The sequence below is a fragment of the Myodes glareolus genome, chromosome 3 (assembly GCF_982192425.1).
Source record: "Myodes glareolus chromosome 3, mMyoGla1.1, whole genome shotgun sequence".
Classification (NCBI taxonomy): Eukaryota; Metazoa; Chordata; class Mammalia; order Rodentia; family Cricetidae; genus Myodes; species Myodes glareolus.
Genome location: NC_142028.1, coordinates 18,578,339 through 18,596,423, shown reverse-complemented (window position 1 = coordinate 18,596,423; position 18,085 = coordinate 18,578,339). Strand labels below are relative to the sequence as shown.

Genomic DNA, 18,085 nt, shown 5'->3' with positions numbered 1-18,085 from the left:
AAGAATTAGAACATTGCAACACACTCTTAAGCACTAACCTGCCTTCCATCACTCAGAAGGACCTTCAAGAAGCTCCAAAATCTTAGGATCATGATCACGAATGTAAAGTAGTTTTGTCAGAAAACATACATCCTGGCTGGCTGAATTGTTTGGTGTTTAAGGTTCAGATTCCATAGGTGCGCTCTGACTTTATTAAACCCTGCTGGAACTAGTTGGCCACACACTTTCAGCCCAATATTTTTACAGATGAAGCTGTTGATCCAGAAAACAACAAAGTGTTCTTTCCAGAATCTCATGCTCACTAGCCACAGACGTGTGACCAGAACCCAGCTTCTGACTCCCGATCAACTTTCCATCACTAGTTTAAGCATAACTCAGAAAGTTGGGCATGGACTGAGGATGCCCTGATGGATGTGGTGGCCATCGTTGAACATGGAATTGAATGTATGTATGGATCATGTATGTATGTATGTATGTATGTATGAATTGAATGTGTGGCTGTATCACTGGAGGGTGTGAGCCCACGAACTTTACTGCCCCTCCTTAGGGAAGAAGGCCTGTAGGATAAGGCCTTCTTATTATTATAAGGCCTGTCTTAATAATTTTCTCATTCATAGCAGTTCGGTTCCGCCATACAAAATTCTCACCAAGTACTCTCCGAAAAGTAATTGATGTGTTAAGAATGCTGGTCATAGTTAAATGGTTTTTGTGGCACATTGGTACACATAGGATAATATCAAAGAGGCTCTCTCTCTCTCTCTCTCTCTCTCTCTCTCATCTCTCTCTCATCTGTCTGTCTGTCTGTCTCTTTCCCTCTCCCTTCCTCCCTCATTCCTCGTTATTAACATGTAAATTCTTTCTTTGTTGAGCCAAATTGCCAGAACTGACTGGGAAACAAGTCTTACACACCCTTCCCTTCTCAGGCAGCCTTCGTCCCACCCACAGCTGGGACTTGGGCAAGAAGTCAAGAGCCAGTGTCAGCGCTGAGCAGCCTGTGAAAAAAGCACTTTCCTCCCAGACACATCCGATAGTGTCCCACACGCCCCTCCCTCCTCCTCCTAGCCATAAATCTGTCTCCCTGGGATCTGCAGAGGTTTTTTTTTTCTCCCTATCTTCAATCTGCTGATAACTTCCCTCCGCCAAGGATCTCAGTGTTGGGTGGGAAGGAGTCGATTTCCTCAGTCTTTTTGAAAGCCAGTCTTAGTTCTGAGTGTGGATGGAAAATGGCTGGGTAAGAAAGCAGATTCTGGCATCAGAGTCCTTGGATTCAGATCTCAGCTCCACTTGTTGCTAGAATCGTACCGGCATGGGGTGAATCCCTTAAGTGCATCCGGTCTCCATTTCCCATTCGCACCTCCATCAGCGATTGTGCAAGCACACAGTTAAACGGACTACCATTCCTGAAATGCTCTGAACAGTGCTAGGTGTGTAGACATGCATAAATGACTGTTTAGTAAGCTAAATGGCCTCCGTCACACCAGAGTTACCCCAGGTACCAGCCCTATCCCATTACACACGTTAACATATGGAGCTTTAGGGCCCTTGAAGGGAGTGAGTTCTTTTTTTTTTTTTTCTGTTAAAATTACAAAGCACATGCTATATCCTAGCTTTTTTATCCCATTGAATTAAAAAAAGAAATAGCAAAGGGACTTAACGTGCAACAAACACTACTGCATAGCAAGCCTGTCTCTGGCTCAGTGAGCTGTCCACCTTCTCCTCACGCTAATGGAAGTGCAGTGAGGCTGATCGATTTCCTGAGTGTCCTCCAAGCAGGTTGCTGGCGGCATCAGGGTCACTGTTGTCTAGCGGCCAAGTGCTCTCTGTAACCTGCCCTCCAGCTGTCCACGTGCCCAGCGCCTCCGTGTGGGCTCCTGGGGAGGGGGTTTCCAAGCTCTGTGGCCTTGGTTGCTTCAAGGCTGAGCTGTGGGAGAGATTAATGGGAAGTGAGAAGAGAAACTGTTATTCTTGCCCAGCAGTGTTGTTGGGAGTGTGTGACTCGTTTTGTATTTAGGGAAAAGATTACTCATGAGGATTTTCTTCCATAGAGAATAAAGAACCTCAAATTGCTGCTTGTGGCCCCCGCCCCCTTCTCACCCACCTCTCTGTTTCAGTTTGTCCTCAGTAGCAACATCAGCATTTTGCTTTCATTTCCCCTCTTTAGGTAGGCTTTGGTTCTCTATTTACTTAGACATCCCAACAAGCTGCCCAAGCCCCGGTTCCCTGCGTCACCCTAAAAGCCCTCCAGCCACTAGGTGCTTTCCTATGGCCAGCCTGATTGGAACCTCCACCCATCCCCTCCCACTTTCCAGTATGTCTGAAGTCACAAATTGGCCTGCTGTTCTTGTTCAAAGTGGGCACCATTGACAGTAGGAAGTGAAGTTGAAGGTTTTCCCAGGATAGCCTCTTCTAAGAAGAGGTGGACCCTTTCTGTGTCCAGAAATCATTTTGAATAGGCATTGCTTTCTGACCAATCAAGAACCAAAAACAAAACCTCAAATCCTTTAGTGGTCCTGTTTGCTTCTAAAGGTCAAAAAGCAATCACATATTACAGTAGCTACCTCTTAATGCTACTTGTTTGATCCACATGAAAAACATTGCCGTAAAATTTAAAAGTCAAGAAAACACACTCAAATTCTTGGAGTTTGGATTGGATTGGTGGTTTTGATTTTTAGGCCTTACGCATACTACCACTGAACAATAACCCCAGTCCTCTTTGGACTTGAGATGAGATCTCACTGAGTTGCCAGACTGGCCTTGAACTCACTCTGTAGCCCAGGCAGCCACTTGTGGCCCTGCATTTCTTTCCAAGTAGCTGTGTTACCAGGCCCAGCCAATTGACTGGTTGTAAGGAGTTTTCCGGGAACTTCCGTTCTCCAAAGCCATCTTGGAAGGTGGAGCCAGCCATCATGGTCAGAGCCTGGAAGACTCTGAGAAGACTTTCTGGAATCTGATCTATTTGTCCCGCAGTCTCAGCAGCCTGGGCATCCAAGGGATCAGACAGTAGTAGTTCATCATGCCCAGTTTAGGGGGAAAAGTGGTTTGTTCCAGGATTAAGCTGAAGGGCACATTTTTAAGGCATGCGCCGTAGCTCTGCATGGACACTGGTCCCACTGAGCTCTCGTTGAACTTTTGATTCTGTGATTTTGGAAGATAAAGCTCTGCAGCCCTTGCACTGTCAGGATTCAAGTTCTAAATAATTATCAAAGACTCTTCTTCCCAACTCCCCACCCCGCCCCCTACGCAAGAGGTTTTGCTCTCATGACTTACAGCAACACTTACCATATTATAAGCTATTTTTTAAACTATTTACTAACTTACCGAACAGCAGACTAGGCATATATTGATATGTATTCAAAGAATATATTTTAAAAGACATATGCAAACAACAGTAGTGTTACATGCTTTCACAAACCTCGTCAGTGTCCAGGTTAATAGAAGACCGCTGGACTCCCATCTCTGTATGCAGCCTGGTGTGATACCACAGGTCATGTAGCTCCTAGAACATTCCCCATGTGCTCAGGAAAGGATGAGAGTAAAAAGAGAAAATCATGTTACTATTGTTCTGAAAAGCGTGTTTGCTGCACAGACACTGTGCAAGGGTTTTGGGAGCCCAGAGGGTTCCCAAGGGTCCCACTTTGAGAACTATTGTTCTAATCACTGGAAGGATTTGTCAAAGTTTCCCGTAGCAGCAAAATGAACTAAAAACACAGACTCCCTGCCTCCCAGAGATACAACCTGAACCACCCCGTTGGTGACATCTGACCCACTTCCAGTCCATCAGCAAGACAAATAGTGAGTCAAAGGACCTTCTGTGTTACTCTGGCTTTGCGTTCGCCAGAGGCCAGCCTGCCGCTTCCCAGAGGCTGAGTAGATGACTATTCCTGGAAAAGGTTTTAGGGGACACTTCATCTTTGGCAGCTCTGGGGGTCAAGACCAGCTCTGGAACACTTCCATTTCAGAGGGCGCTGGGCCACAATCACATCAGCTCGGAGTCTGAATACATTGAGATGTGTCGTGCTTCCAGTCCTACGCCGCCGCGTTAGCGCCAACTTGACCTTAGTGCAGCCCCAGGGACAGACTCTTAAGAAGACCTGTCATCCCTGAAACACGTAGAAAGGGGTTCCCCTCTTCTTCCTCTAAGTAAAACGTTAATGTGACCCACGCTTAAGTTCTTACAAGCCTGGGCCTTGGAACTCAACCGAAGGCTCTGGAGACATAAAGTCTCGGTTCTGTTTATTATTCCAAGACTGTCCCCTCCCCCTTTGTCCCACCTGTGTAGCTGACAAGCTCTTTTCTCTCCGCCTTATGCTCTCCCAACAGGCTTGCAGCCGATTTACTGGAGCAGAGATGACGTAGCCCAGTGGCTCAAGTGGGCGGAAAACGAGTTTTCTTTGAGGCCCATCGAGAGCAACACGTTCGAAATGAACGGCAAGGCGCTCCTGCTGCTGACCAAAGAGGATTTCCGCTACCGATCTCCTCATTCAGGTGAGAGTCTGGTTCGTGTATGGGCTCAGCATGAAAATATGGCCTGTGGTTGGTCCTTCCCAAACTCGTCCTGAGCCCTACTCACCACAGAAGGTCTCCATGACTACTTATGAAAAAGGAGATTTACTGGCATTGGCCAGTGTGTGGGGAGGAGGAAGTTTCCAGATCAAAGAGACTGTTAAGTCGGAAGTAATTCACCTATGACTCGATGCCGGAACTTTAAGGGGTCTAGGGTCCCATCAAATAGAGAAGAAAAGCTCTGTTCCTCCCCTTTTATCTGCCTTGCCCCGATCCTAAAGACTTTAGAAGAGATGGCTAAGAGCACATGTGCTGTGAGCCACTCGGTTAAAAACATAGGTATGTGTTAAAGACATGGTTAAAGACCCAGGCATGGCGGTGCACACCTGTAATCCCAGCATCCAGGAGGTTAAGGCAGGAGGGTCATGAATTGAAAGCCAGCCTGGGCTGCCTAAGACCCTATGTAAAACAACAACCGTCAAGTAATAAAGGAAGAGTTTGAGCATTGCTGATACCTTCACACAATCACGTTATCTAGTCCTTGAGCAGTTAAAGAGTTGCCCCGTTGAATGGATCTGGGGTGATTAAAATGCGGAGACGTGTTTGATTATTAGACTCAGAGAGACCCAATTAATAAAGGAGAACAGACAGGTTTCACTTTGTGTTCGCTCTTATTTAGAGTTACTGCTCGCATAGCATTCAGGCAGAAGAGATTTATATGTCCATTATTTTATATGAACAAACTCTCTCAAGTCTCTATCGACTTAATTCATATTATGCTCTCCATCCCTGTTTAAAAAATAAAAAGAAACTCACTTTCAAGGTTCCTTTAATTCAGTTAAAAAAAAAAAAAAGACATTGGCAAACCAGGCATCATGGTGTGGACTGCAATCCTAGAACACAGAAGCCTGAGGCAGGGGGATCATGAGTAGGAGACCAGCCTGAAATACATATTGAGACACACTGTCTCCAAGACTCTGTGTGTGTGTGTGTGTGTGTGTGTGTGTGTGTGTGTGTGTGTGTGTGTGTGTGTGTGTTGGGAGCACTTTAGAAGGCGGGGTCCATTTGGGTGAGGTAGATCACTGAAATACCTGATCTGAAATGGATTACCTTTCCCCATAGTAAATGAAATGTTTGTAGTTCAGCATAGCCACCAAAATAGACTAAGTAGAGTGCTTGGGAACCAGAGCCAATCGAAGTTCCTAACTCACGCTGTCACACTGTCCCATCACAGTAATGGGCGTGTGGGGGGTCCTCTACCCCCAGGCATGTGACCCTGCTTTTTTTACCGCTGAATTCACCATGGGACTCTGAGGGTGAACTGCGGGCTCCGTTCTTAACCCAGCCACAGGCAGAAAGGACCTAGCAGAGACTCCCTTGACAAGCTGAACACTTAGGCCTCCCACACCAGGCATGCTTTTACTGACTTCGTTTTCTCTCTTTTATAATTGGTCAAAAGGAAACCCACATTTCTGAGTCAAAATGAAACAGAGGAGAGAACTGTTTGCAAACTGGGGAGTGTGTTACTTGAGATGATAATCTGCTTGTCAAGAGTGTGCGCATAGCCCATCATCACCTGAAAAGTCCACGCTTTAACAGTGTCAGGGTTCCAGTGTCAACTCGCTGACACAGAGAAGGGAGAAGCCGCGGAGCCACAGAAGAGACTCTCAAGTAGCAGATGGCGTTTAGGCAGTGGCCCTCTAGCCCTAGCCCTTGGAACACCAGCAGTGCATAATAGAGCGTTAGAGCTAATCACAGCCTTTCACTTGTAATTCCATTCCTAAAAAAAAAAAAATATCCCAAGGAAATTATCCAGTAGTGGACAAAGAAAAATGTCCTTAGCGAGTCTATTTATAACCCTGTAAACTGGAAATACCCCGACCACCCCCAGGATGAAACTAGCTAGGCAAACTTGGAATGATCAATATAATACTCCATAGCTCAGCAGCTACCTGTTTACTTGTCCTCTCGGTTATTACTCCTTCATCACATCATTCAGGGCCCTGCACATACTATTCAGGAGCTGAAGCAGAGGGTTGGCAAGAAGCAGACGTGCAGTGTGGAGGTGGGGCAGTATGGCTGGAGTCTTGAAACGGTGGTGGTGATTAGAACCAAGGCAGGACAAGAGAGAAGGGGACAATCCCAAGAGTATTTAGCAGACAGACTCTGCAGACTTGTTGACTGATTGGGTGTTTGATGAGGAGGAGGGGAGAGATTGAAGGATTATCCCCCAGTTTCTGACCTGATGAGGTAACAGCATTTACTGAACTAGGGAACCCCTTCTGGTTTGCAAAGATTTCTGTGTTGGACACATTGTCCATAAATCATTCAAGAGGAACTTCCCTAGGAGATAAGTAAATGCAGTCCTGGTAGTCAGAAAGCATTGTGACAAGTGGAGTGACGTTGTGGGAGCAGATGCAGTGGTCCAAGAGAGACTGCTGGGAAACCCGATATTGATGGGCTAGGGGAAGAGGAGCTGGGAGGTGGGAAAAAAGCCAGAACAGCAGTCTAGGCAGCCAGGAAACGTCCTAGGAGGGGCAGGTTATGATTCCTGGCAGTGAATGCCACCAAGGTGGGACTGTTCCCCCCAGTACCACAACTGCCCTTTGATTTGACACTGGGGAGGTGACCTCAGCTAGAGCAGTGTGGGGAAGGCTTCCGTTGCAGGAAAAACCAGAAAGCTAAGAGAAGAAGTAGAGATAACAGAACTAATGACTTCTGGGGATGGTTGACGCCAGGTGAGGAAGGGCTGGATCAGGACTGGGAGGAAAGATGAGGACGAAAGGATGAGGGGGGGGAGGGCTACGGGGAAACCTTGAACCCCAAGATTCTAAGATGATTCTGACTGTAAACTAGAAAGTTCTGTATGGAATTATCCCAACAGAAGGAACAAGAAATTTTCACACACAAAAGAAGCGTAATGAAGCTGTGTCTGTGCTTTAATGCAGTATTGAGAAGATATGACCTGGAGCTAATAAAAGCCATGCCCACAAGGGATGCCTCCTAGTAGATGTGTATTCTGTGAGGCCAGTGTTCGGTGCCCGTCTCCTTTCTCCTGCCAGGTCCGTGGCATTATTCTCATTGTGCACAAAAGCAGAGGCAAGTGTAACTAAGTCATAAACTAAGAGTCCGAGAGGGAGAATGATTTGCCTAGACAACAGCTTCAGTCTGAAGTCCAGGCATCAGACTTGGGCTGGCCTTGCTCTGGAGCCCAAATTCTGTTCTCTAAAAGTAAAATAAATAATTTTCACACCACCCACCACCCCACCACCACCCATCACCCCACCTCCGCTTATAGTAGGGTCTCTGAGTTCTTGATCTTCAAACACTGACAGGACTACCAGGCTGGTGCTTTTCACTGTCTCTTTTGTTTTAAACAACCACCTCATCCCCCACCAAGAATTGGACAGAGAGCCTCACGTGCTGATATCCAACCTTATTTACCTTTACCCCTTACACCCTCCCCCTTCCGCCCACCCCTTATGCTCCCTGCCACCTCCCCCCCCCCACTTGCTTCCTTGTTTGACAGAGGTCATGCTGGGTTACCCAGGTGGATCTTGAATTTGCAATCCTCCACCTCAGCCCTCTGAGTAGTCAGGATTGTCCGGCCCAGCTTTTGAGAGAAATTCCAATAAGATAATAGAATTTGGAGCTAGAGAGCTAGCCCAGTGGGTGTGTGTGAGCCTGAGAATCTGAATTCAAATTCTCAGCACTCACATAAAAAGCTGAGCACAGCTGTGTGTGTCTGAAGCCCCAGCACCGAGAGAGTGGCAGGCATGTCCTAAGAATTCACTGACTGTCTGACCTAGTCAGATGGTGGATTTCCAGTGTACTGAGAGACCATGCAAGACAGAGATGATGGAGAAGACACCAAAGTCCCTTCTGGCTTCCACATACATGTACCTGTGCAGTTGAGTGCATACACCCCATCACACACACACACACACACACAAACACCAAGGGGGGGGGAGTAGGATTTAAGATTTCAAAATAGGTTGCCTGGCTTTCAAAATACATGTCAGAATACACGTGTTGAAGCTGTTTGTGTTTCAGTGTGCATATGTGACCCAGAATAATGTATCAGTATCAGGACATAAAGCTGGAAGGTACAGACATTTTCAGTTTCCAGCTCTGCCTCCAGGGAAGATGTAAGTAAAGGTCCCAGTGTCATGGTAGATCCACCTCTGTGGAGTGTTGTGTGCCTGAGCTGAGTGCATCTGCATGCAGATATATGGACAGACCAGCTGTTGGCTCCACAACCAGAGGCCTGGGTTTCATTGCCTAGTACTGTAAGGCACTAGTTGGGACCAGTTTTTCCTCTTTTGAGAATATGGAGATTTGCTAAGTTAGGCACACTGTTGAGCTCTATGAATATGGAGATTTGCTAAGTTAGGCACACTGTTGAGCTCCATGGCTCAAGCTTTGCTTTCAGTAGGAAACTAGACAACTTGTTCCAAATACCTTCTGTCTTCCAGAGATCTGTTAATGTTAGCTTGGTTTTTGTGAAGCGGTGTTGAAGGTCCTTTAGTACAGGCTTACTCACAAGGGTTAAGAGAGAAGCTTGGAAGAAAGTAAGGCGCAATGTGGGACTTCTCAAAGAAGAGTCACCCAAAGCAAAACATGTCCAAGTGTGTGCAGGCCTTTGAAGGGCGAGTCGCCAGTTTCACATTTTAAATATGATGTCCTGGGCTGGCATGATGGCTCAGCAAATGAAGGTGGTTGCCTCCAAGTCTGGTGATCTGACTTTGATCCTAGACACTTACTGGAAGAAGAGAACCGACTCGCACAAACTGTCCTCTGAATATCATGTGTATGCTTTGTTGTGTGCCTCTGTACACACATACACATAAACACATTATTATTATTATTATTATTAAGAAAAGACAAATGAGTTTATCTGCACATTTAAGGATTTGAAGAATATGTTCCCTGAACAGGTAGGTATTAGAGGGGCCAGAGGGTAGTAGACATGGAGGGAGGTGCAGGGCCATCTTCATTTATTTAGGAAGTTGTAGCAATTTTGTAGGCAAGAAATGTTTTTGAACACTCTAGAAGCCAAGATTGAATTTCAAGAAAGTCAGATTCCAACTCAACAGAACTTTTTACCAACTAGAGTCATCAAAAAAATGGTTTTCTTATGCCAGGGCTGGCTGTCCACCATAGGACTTACTCCGCCAAGGCCATTTCTTGGCAGGGGAAGGGGAGCAAGGGGACTCCTAGAGAGCAGAAGTGTGAGCCAATCTAAGACATTTCTAGAATCCTTAAAACCTAATATCCCCAGTTGTTACAGGTACATTGAGCTACTGAGTGTTACACACGGTGCCTGTACAATATACTGCCTCCTGCATAGCTGATCCAACCATTTCTCTGGTTGCTGAGGAGCCATGTCTGATCCAGCTGTGCCCACATGCAAGGGTCATAAAGTTAAGTTCTCCTGGCAGAGTTAGGACTCAGGCTTCCATACTGTTAACCAGTCCCGTGAAAGGCATTTGCATGGATATCATCAGGTAAGGCTCTGGCAGAGGCTGCTTGATGCACCCTCCCTAGGCTTTCTTCTGTGGGAAAGCCCCTCTATACAGCTCCTTCCCTACCAGCTGTTGGTGAAACACACTAAGACATGAAGGCAGAGCACATGTCAGCAACCCTGGGTTTAGCCCAGTGTGGCCGGATGAGGTACTGGGGGAGAGAGGCCTTGGTTCACCTTCTTTGTCATTTTCTCAAAGGGGAATGTAAAACCCAGACCTTGCTCCTCAGTTCTCCGTGTGGGACCTGACTGTCCTGGGCTACTTGGATGATGTCAGTGAGCAGGATGGTAGCCTGATGGTAGAGCCGGTGCCGGCTGTAGCCGGTGCTGAGGAGCTCTTACTATGTAGCATGTGCTCATCCTGTTATGTGGACCAAGTCAAGGCATCCTCGGTATTCTACACAGTGATTGGAGTCTGAATGAGGAAGCCCAGGCCTGAGGCAGTTAAAGGGCATGTTGAAGGAAGTAGCTGTCAGGTCCCAAGGCAACATCTAGCCATTCCGCCGTAGAGAAATGTAACTCCAGGGACACCCCCCCCCCCAGATGGTTCATGGGGTGAGCTCATTTGCTGTGAGCGCCTTGTGACCTGAGTTTGATGCCTGGAACACAAGTGATGGTGGAAGGACAGAACCTGCTCTCCAGGATGCCCTCTGACCTCCACGCCTGCACTGTGACATTCACACACATGAACATGCACACACACAGTAACAATGAATCATTTTGTGTGTGTATGTGTGTGTGTTGTCTTTTAAGACAGGGCTTTTCTCTGTAGCTTTGGAATCTGTCCTAGAACTCGCTCTGTAGACCAGGCTAGCCTTGAACTCACAGAGATCCACCTGCCTCTACCTCTCAAGTGCCAGGATTAAAGGCATGTGTGCCACCACTGCCCAGTGTAAATAGAATATTTTTTTTAAAGAAATAAGAACTCAGAAAAGAAAGTGGCTTTGTCCTCCTGGCCCATGTTTTAGTCCCCTCACCAGCCTGAGGAGGTGTGGGCACACCAGCTCTGTTCCAAGTCCTTCTTTACATTACTGTCCTTGACCCTTTATGATGAGGAAAAGAGGCAGGTGCTACAGTGTGCATTTTGCAGAGACACCCAGGGACTTGCTCAAGGTGACCTGGTACCCAGGCTGACTGCGTCTGCAGTCTGTGCCCCTCGCTGAGGGAATAACACTGAACACCCTTCACAGACACTAAATTTGTATTTCCTGGCCTCCCCTTCCAAAATGGATACAGTAATTGCAGACTTTTTTTTTTAATAGTAATCATCAAGAACACATTTCTTTAATGTTTGCATTTTCTATTCTGCATAATGCCAAAATAAAACATTGATCAAATCCACAAGCTCAAACCCAGTATGGCCATGTAAATTAGGAAGGGTTAGGAAGACATTACACTAAACGGAAAGAAAAAAGTGTTGATTAGGGACTTATTTTTGTATGAGATTAAAATGTGAATCGTTAAAATAGGACTATATTTTGGGTTCTGCATTCCCTTCTCGTCGGAGCACTGAAACCCTTCGAAGCTCTGAAACCTGGTACCCAGTACAGGTTCTGCTTTGCCACATCATTTCCAAAAGTGTGGGCAGAGCTCCTCTGTGTCCGCCTGCCTGTCCTATCTTAAGAAAACCCCCCTTGAGACTGGGGTCTTCGGCTTTATTTATTCCTAATTGTAAATGGCAGCAGTTAACTACCCCACCAGTAACGAAAATTCAAAGATGGGGGGTGGAATAAGTAGCAGCTAGCTAGGGAAGTTCCTTGGGGTGTGGGAGTGGGTACCTGGAAAAGGGCAACCAGCTATACAACCCGATTTGGTACAGGGGGAGGCAGTAGATAGGTCTGGAGGAAGAAACCACTCATGAAGTGTTTCTGCATTCATGCTTGGTTTGGAAGAAAAAAATAGCAGTATCTGTAGCCCAAAATACACAGTTAAATTAAGTTGTTAATTAGAACGTCTTTAAAAATGGCTAAGATCAGAGACAAAGGCCCATTGTTTGGTACAATTATTGACTGCATATCTCTGTGTTAGGAAGAATGTGGGGAGGACAGTACGGCCTGTGGTGTTTTTTAAAAATTAATCACCCATCCTTATAGAGTTTCCCCTGCATTGTGAACTTGGATCAAAGCCAGAGAGGGGTGGAACCAGTTTGTGGTAGGGTGTGTGTGTGTGTGTGTGTGTGTCTAATGATCTACTCAGTACACACTTCAATACCAAGTTACAGCACCCACCATTCCTCCCCCCCCCCCCCCCCCCGAGCACTGACATGTTGAGATAGTTTTGTGGAGCTTGTAGGACCTTGGGGTGATGCCTAGATATATTTTTAAAGAAAGCGCAACCCCACACTGTCCCAGCTCTTTATAGAGAATGGCCCCTTCTGACCAACACTAATGAAGTTGATTATTTTTTAACACCTCCAACCCCAGCCCGGGCTCTGAGTGAGTTAGAAAGATGGATTCTCCCCAGAAGTTGTCGTCATTGTCTTCGTTGTTGCTGTTGTTGTTGTATGAGCCCAGGCTGGCTTCAAATTTTCCATCTTCAGCCTCCTACCACGCCATCTAGCTGACAGGTAAAATTTTTATCAAGAATTTGTGAGGTAAAAATTCTACGAAGAATCCAAGAGTTGTTTTGCACATTTAAAATGTAACTACCAAAAGATGTCATTTTCTTTGAATAATTCTGAAGTGCAAGCAGAGAGAGATGTTAAAAGAGTATATTCACAAAAATAGGAAGACATTGAGACAGCTTGAATCTCCCCCAGCTCTGGGATCATCCTCTGATGGGCTCTCTAACGTCAAACAGCAGGTCACTCCAGTATCAATCATTTCAGCAGCTTAAAGCATCAGTACCATGGGGACATCTTCAAAACCGAATGTAGTTGTGGGCCCTTTGCTCGTACCAAGCTAATCCATGAGTCCCCCTCTGGAGGATCTATAGTGTTAGCCCATCTGTTGTCTAGATGCTTTTTTATTTAGACTGGGTATGTTTGACATTAAACAATTTATATTATTTAAGGGGGAGTAGGCAAGGAAAGTGCCCGTTGAGTAGAGTATATGTCACAAAAGCATGACAGCTTGCTTGAGTTTGATTCTAGGGACACACATAAAGTAGAAGGAAAAGCCAGCTGCACAGAGTTGACCTCTGAACCCCCCCCACACACACACATACACATACACACATCGTTTTACCTTAGGTGTATTGAATGTTTTGCCTGAGTGTATGTGTGTATACTACATCTGTGCCTAGTGCCCACAGAGGTCAAAAGAGGGTGCCAGATCCCTGAAACTGGAGTTACAGATGGTTGTGAACCACATAGGTGCTGGGAACTGAACCCTGGTCCTCTAAAAGAGCAACAAGTGCTCTTAACCACTGATCCATCTCTCCAGTCCCCAAACTTTAGTATATTACCCTTCTTTTACTTGTTGTTATTGTTGTTTGAGACAGGGTCTCAGGTAGCCCCGGCTATCCTCAGGATGGTCAGAAGCTCCTGCTGCTCCTGCCTCTACCTCCCAAGTGCTGGGATCACAGGTGTGCACCACGATGACCTGCTCTTATTTTCAGCGTGTAGAAACAACCTTGTTGAGAGCTGATGAACCTACGAGAGCTATAGAAAGTATATAATTTGATCAGTTTGGAGATACCTATATGTCCGTGAGATCATCACTATAGTAAATGTGATGTCCATATCCACCACCTCAGAATTTTCTCTTGTCATCTTTATTATTATGGGTGTAGTTACGAGAACGTTTTCCCCAGCACCCACCCACTTAGCAAGCTGTAAGTTTGCTAAGTGTACCATATAGCATCACTTACTTGACAGCCTCCTCTGCAGGTACCCACATGGCACAAGCACATATACATAAATCAAACTTAACCTAAATCACATAATAGTAATTTTTAAGAACCACACAGCCCTGACATTTGAGTCGGATGTTGTGCCCATCCGTGTCTGCTCTGTGAGGTAACATCCTTTCCTTACCTCTGCTATTGTCACAGCTCCGTGGCTCCTTCGGTAGCCTAACTAAAGCATCCCATCTCCATCTCTTGTTCCCTTTCCCCCCAGGCGATGTGCTCTATGAGCTCCTCCAGCACATTCTGAAGCAGAGGAAACCCCGCCTTCTCTTCTCACCTTTCTTCCACCCTGGGAACTCTATCCACACGAAGCCGGAGGTCCTACTGCATCAGAACCATGAAGAAGGTACTGGATCGCGCTTCTCTTTGCTTGCCTGTGGTTTAGACAAACCAAGGGGTTGAGTGGTTAGCTGCTAAGGTGTTCTTATCGCTGTAAGTTCATTCTTCATTCAGGAACCATGGATTGAGTGCCTACCGTGCGCATACACTGGGGGAGTCGCCTGGATTAGTAAGGCATCACACATTGGCTCTCTGGAGTTCACAGTCAGCAGTATGAACACGGATTACAGTAACATACACAGGGGTGTAGAGTGAGGAAAGATGATGCCCAGGTACAGGAAGCAGGTTCACCTTTATCAAAGGAGGAGACTAGAGGAGTCTTTGAAGGCTCTGATACACTGCAAGAATCTTCCAGTTAGGTAGGGGTAAGGCCTTGGGATAGAGAGAGATCTATAGAGAGCTTGACTGGTGAACATCATAAAAATGTTCAAATATATATAATCCATATAGAATAAGATAAATAAAGCCATGTGAGCCATCTATCACCCCACTTCAGCAATGATGAACATTTTCTACCACAGAACTAATCCAAGGAGGTTAGCCCAGAATCAGAACGTGGAGAATTGAGATTCTGTGGGTGTAGAGAGAAGTAGCGGCAAATTATATGCTTCAGCTGGGTACTCATAAAAGCTGAAGGAAGGACGAAAACCAATCTAGGGGATGTTGGCGTTGGTTAGGGGCTTTCTCCATCATGGATCAGAGACGGTTGGCTGGGGTGAGCTCAGTATCAAGACTTCTGTCATAGTTGCTGTTCCTTGTGGGGACCATGGAGTGTGTGGTCCTGGGCAAGCGATTGTTGGATGCAGGGCTATGAAATGTGATTTTTGTGCCCAATGTGATGACATTTGAGCAGAATCACGTCTCCCAAGGCCATCAAGTCCTCCCTCCCTCCCTCCCAGTGGAGCAGGCAGCCAGTATGCAGATGTGTGAACTCCATAGTGTGAGACTTTTCCACACATATTTTCTTTGAAGCCAATTTCAGGGTCCTATTCCTCAGGAAGTTTTGTTGGCTAGTGAATCATTCCCAAACACAGGACTGCTACTTTTCTTTTTCGGTCAGACAGTTAAAAACTTGGGCTTGGTATTCTCTTAATTAGCACTTGTGACAAAAAAGAACCTGACCGGGGAGTGGGGGGGGGGGGGTCTCAGCAGGTCCTCTCCAGCAGGAGATAGAGAATAGGCAGTGTTTCTGGCAGGCTCCCACCCACTCTCAGCCTCTCCTCTCCTCCAGTAACCCTGGCTAAATTTAGCAACAATCCCTTCCCCTCAATTCGGGTTTGATGTTCCCCTGCTCTTCTGTCCTTTCTCATTTCCGGCTTGCATAATAGCCAAGAGCCACTCGAGGGAAGAGGAGGTGGGCTCACTGAAGCTTGACAGTAAGGCAGGCATTGTGTTATCTCAGCCTGGCTTTTCAGACACACGGGGTATGGGTTGGGTTCCCCCTCCTTCTTTCTCTTACTATTGAAAAATATTTATTTTCGTTTGGAATTTTCTTCTCAAATGTGGTTGAAGGCATGTGGTTCCTTCCTACTTGGTATGATTTTATTTGGAAGTAGGTGGGGAGGGGGCAGGGGGAGTGTTGTTCTTCTGTGCAGGGGCTAATCCTTCCTAGACAAAGCTGGCCCACTCTGAGAGCTACCCACAAACCAAGGAAACGTAGGTGTGTCCCATCACGCACCCAGATGATCTGTGCTTGCATGCACTGTGAGGTCAGTGGTGAACTCAGCCACTAAGAGAACGAGCTAATGAGGCCAAGGTCAAGGGCTTCGTGGCCCTGCAGATCAGGTGGATACACTTTAGAATCAGCCCTTAAAAGTCCCAAGGGCATCTACAGAGACCATTCTTTGGTGCTAGCGGTCGGAAAGCAAGCTCTGAGGACTTCTTCGCTTCCCCTTTGTCTGTTTGGACGCCATGCCAAATCTCAGATGAACAGGGGACCCTATCTCCCAGGTAGTGTCAACAGAAAAACCATTTGAGACCCAGGAGTGAGAGGAAGAAGCTACCTCCTGTTTTATACTTTCAAAATGGCGGCTTTCCCACCCCACCTCCAGCCCCTTTCGGTCCTCAAAAAAAAAAAAAAAAAACAAAAAAAAAAAAACAGGCAAGTTCAGCATGCAGTGTCTCAAGTAATACACCGCTATTGGGAAGGCACTGGGTCAGCGAATGGCAGGTGAGGATAGAGCGATATGTGCTAAGAATATGGGGAGAGCTGGTCTCAAAGAATTTCTGTAAGATGAAGTTACACAAACCAAATTTTATACAGAGTGAAGGATACACAAACCTGTGTTGGCCCAACTGTTTATGTCTTCAACTGACGTGGCTTGAGTGTGTGTTTGTGGGTAAAAGCTGAGTACCTTAACAACATTTGTGGGATCAGAAGTGGTTTGCATTTCAGGTTTTATAATATTTACATAAATATATGCTATCTCAGGATGGGACCCAAATGAATTTCAGAGATAGCCTTGGGTCCCATCCTGAGATAGCATATATTTATGTAAATATTATAAAACTTGACTATCTCTGAAATTCATTTATTTTGTGTATACCTTATATACATGGTGTAAAGATGATTTTTATAGGATTTTTATAATTTTAATTTTCTACAAATGACCAACATGCCTATGTTTTGAATGTGACCCGCCAGCCAAGGTCAAGTGTGGGGTTTGACACATGTGACATCATGTGGACACTTGGGGTCTCAGACCTTAGAGCACTTCAGAGCTTAGATCTTGGGGTAGAGATGGTCTGTGTGTATATGAATGGCAGGTCAGAAAGAGGCCAGGCACTGAGTATCTGTCAGCCAGACCCCCTCTGAGGCTGAGCATCCCGTTACAGAGAATGTGCAAAGACACAGACACAAGGCTACATCTACCCGGTGACCTCAGTTCACCCCAGCCACCAGCTCAGCCACTTCAGATGCTGGTCATTTCACAATGGGAATTGATATCACCGAACAAAAGTGTCCCATTTGGTCTATCGACAGCTTCCCCACAAACATCCCCATGGGTCCTGTACGTTGAAGCCTCACCTTTCTTCCACTCTAGCAACTGTATGGCAGTGCCAGCTGTGGGGAACCTGGGATTGGTGCAGGGCTTCCCGCCCTCGATAGGATGGTGACCTCACAGATGCAAACAGTCTCCACAGCATACCTTCTGGAATCCTGTCAGGCTCTGAGCAGAGCAGTTATCTGGAACACGGTTTCTACTCTCTTCAGTTATTAGCTATGGAAGAAGAAGGTGAAATATTACTAGGTTGACCATACAATGTCTCTTTCATTATTGGAAGACTTGGGATAAAGGCACAACAGTCTGCCGGTGAGTAAGCCAGGGCAACAGGCATAAACCAGAACCACTCTGGACGTGTGTGTGTGTGTGTGTGTGTGTGTGTGTGTGTGTGTGTGTGTGTCTCTGTGTGTGTCTGTGTGTGTACACGTGTGAAACTGTGTGTGTCTATCTTTGTATGTGTGTCTCTATGTGTGTGCATGTGTGTGCCCACACGTGTGTGTGCCTCTGTGTGAGAGAGACTGTGTGTGCATGCGTGTGTGTGTGTGCATGTGTGAAACTGTGTGTCTGTCTTTGTATGTGTTTCTCTTTGTGTGTGTGTGTGTGTGAAAGTCCGCACATGTGTGTGTGACTCTGTGTGTGAGAGACTGTGTGCTTGTGTGTGTGTGTGTGTGTGTGTGTGTGTGTGTGTGAGAAAGAGAGAGAGAGAGTCTCTGTGTGTGTGTGTGTGTGTGTGTGTGTGTGTGTATGTATGTTTAAAGAACAGCACCTGGAAGTCAGGAAATGAGGCTACAGACCCCAGTTCTGCCAGAACAAAACAGGTCAACTTTCTCATTTCTCGGATGCTCCGTTTCCCCTGCTGTGACAA

The 18,085-nt window shown here is 46.2% G+C and overlaps 1 protein-coding gene across 1 annotated transcript in view; it reads left to right on the top strand.

Annotated features, from left to right (window-relative positions):
* Positions 1 to 18,085, top strand: part of Etv6 (ETS variant transcription factor 6) — a 236,615-nt gene that overhangs the window by 182,571 nt on the left and 35,959 nt on the right. Inside the window, exons 3-4 of the mRNA XM_048432410.3 lie at positions 4,321 to 4,485; positions 14,088 to 14,222. Of these exons, the coding sequence (XP_048288367.1) occupies positions 4,321 to 4,485; positions 14,088 to 14,222 (300 nt within the window). The remainder of the gene's footprint in view (positions 1 to 4,320; positions 4,486 to 14,087; positions 14,223 to 18,085) is intronic.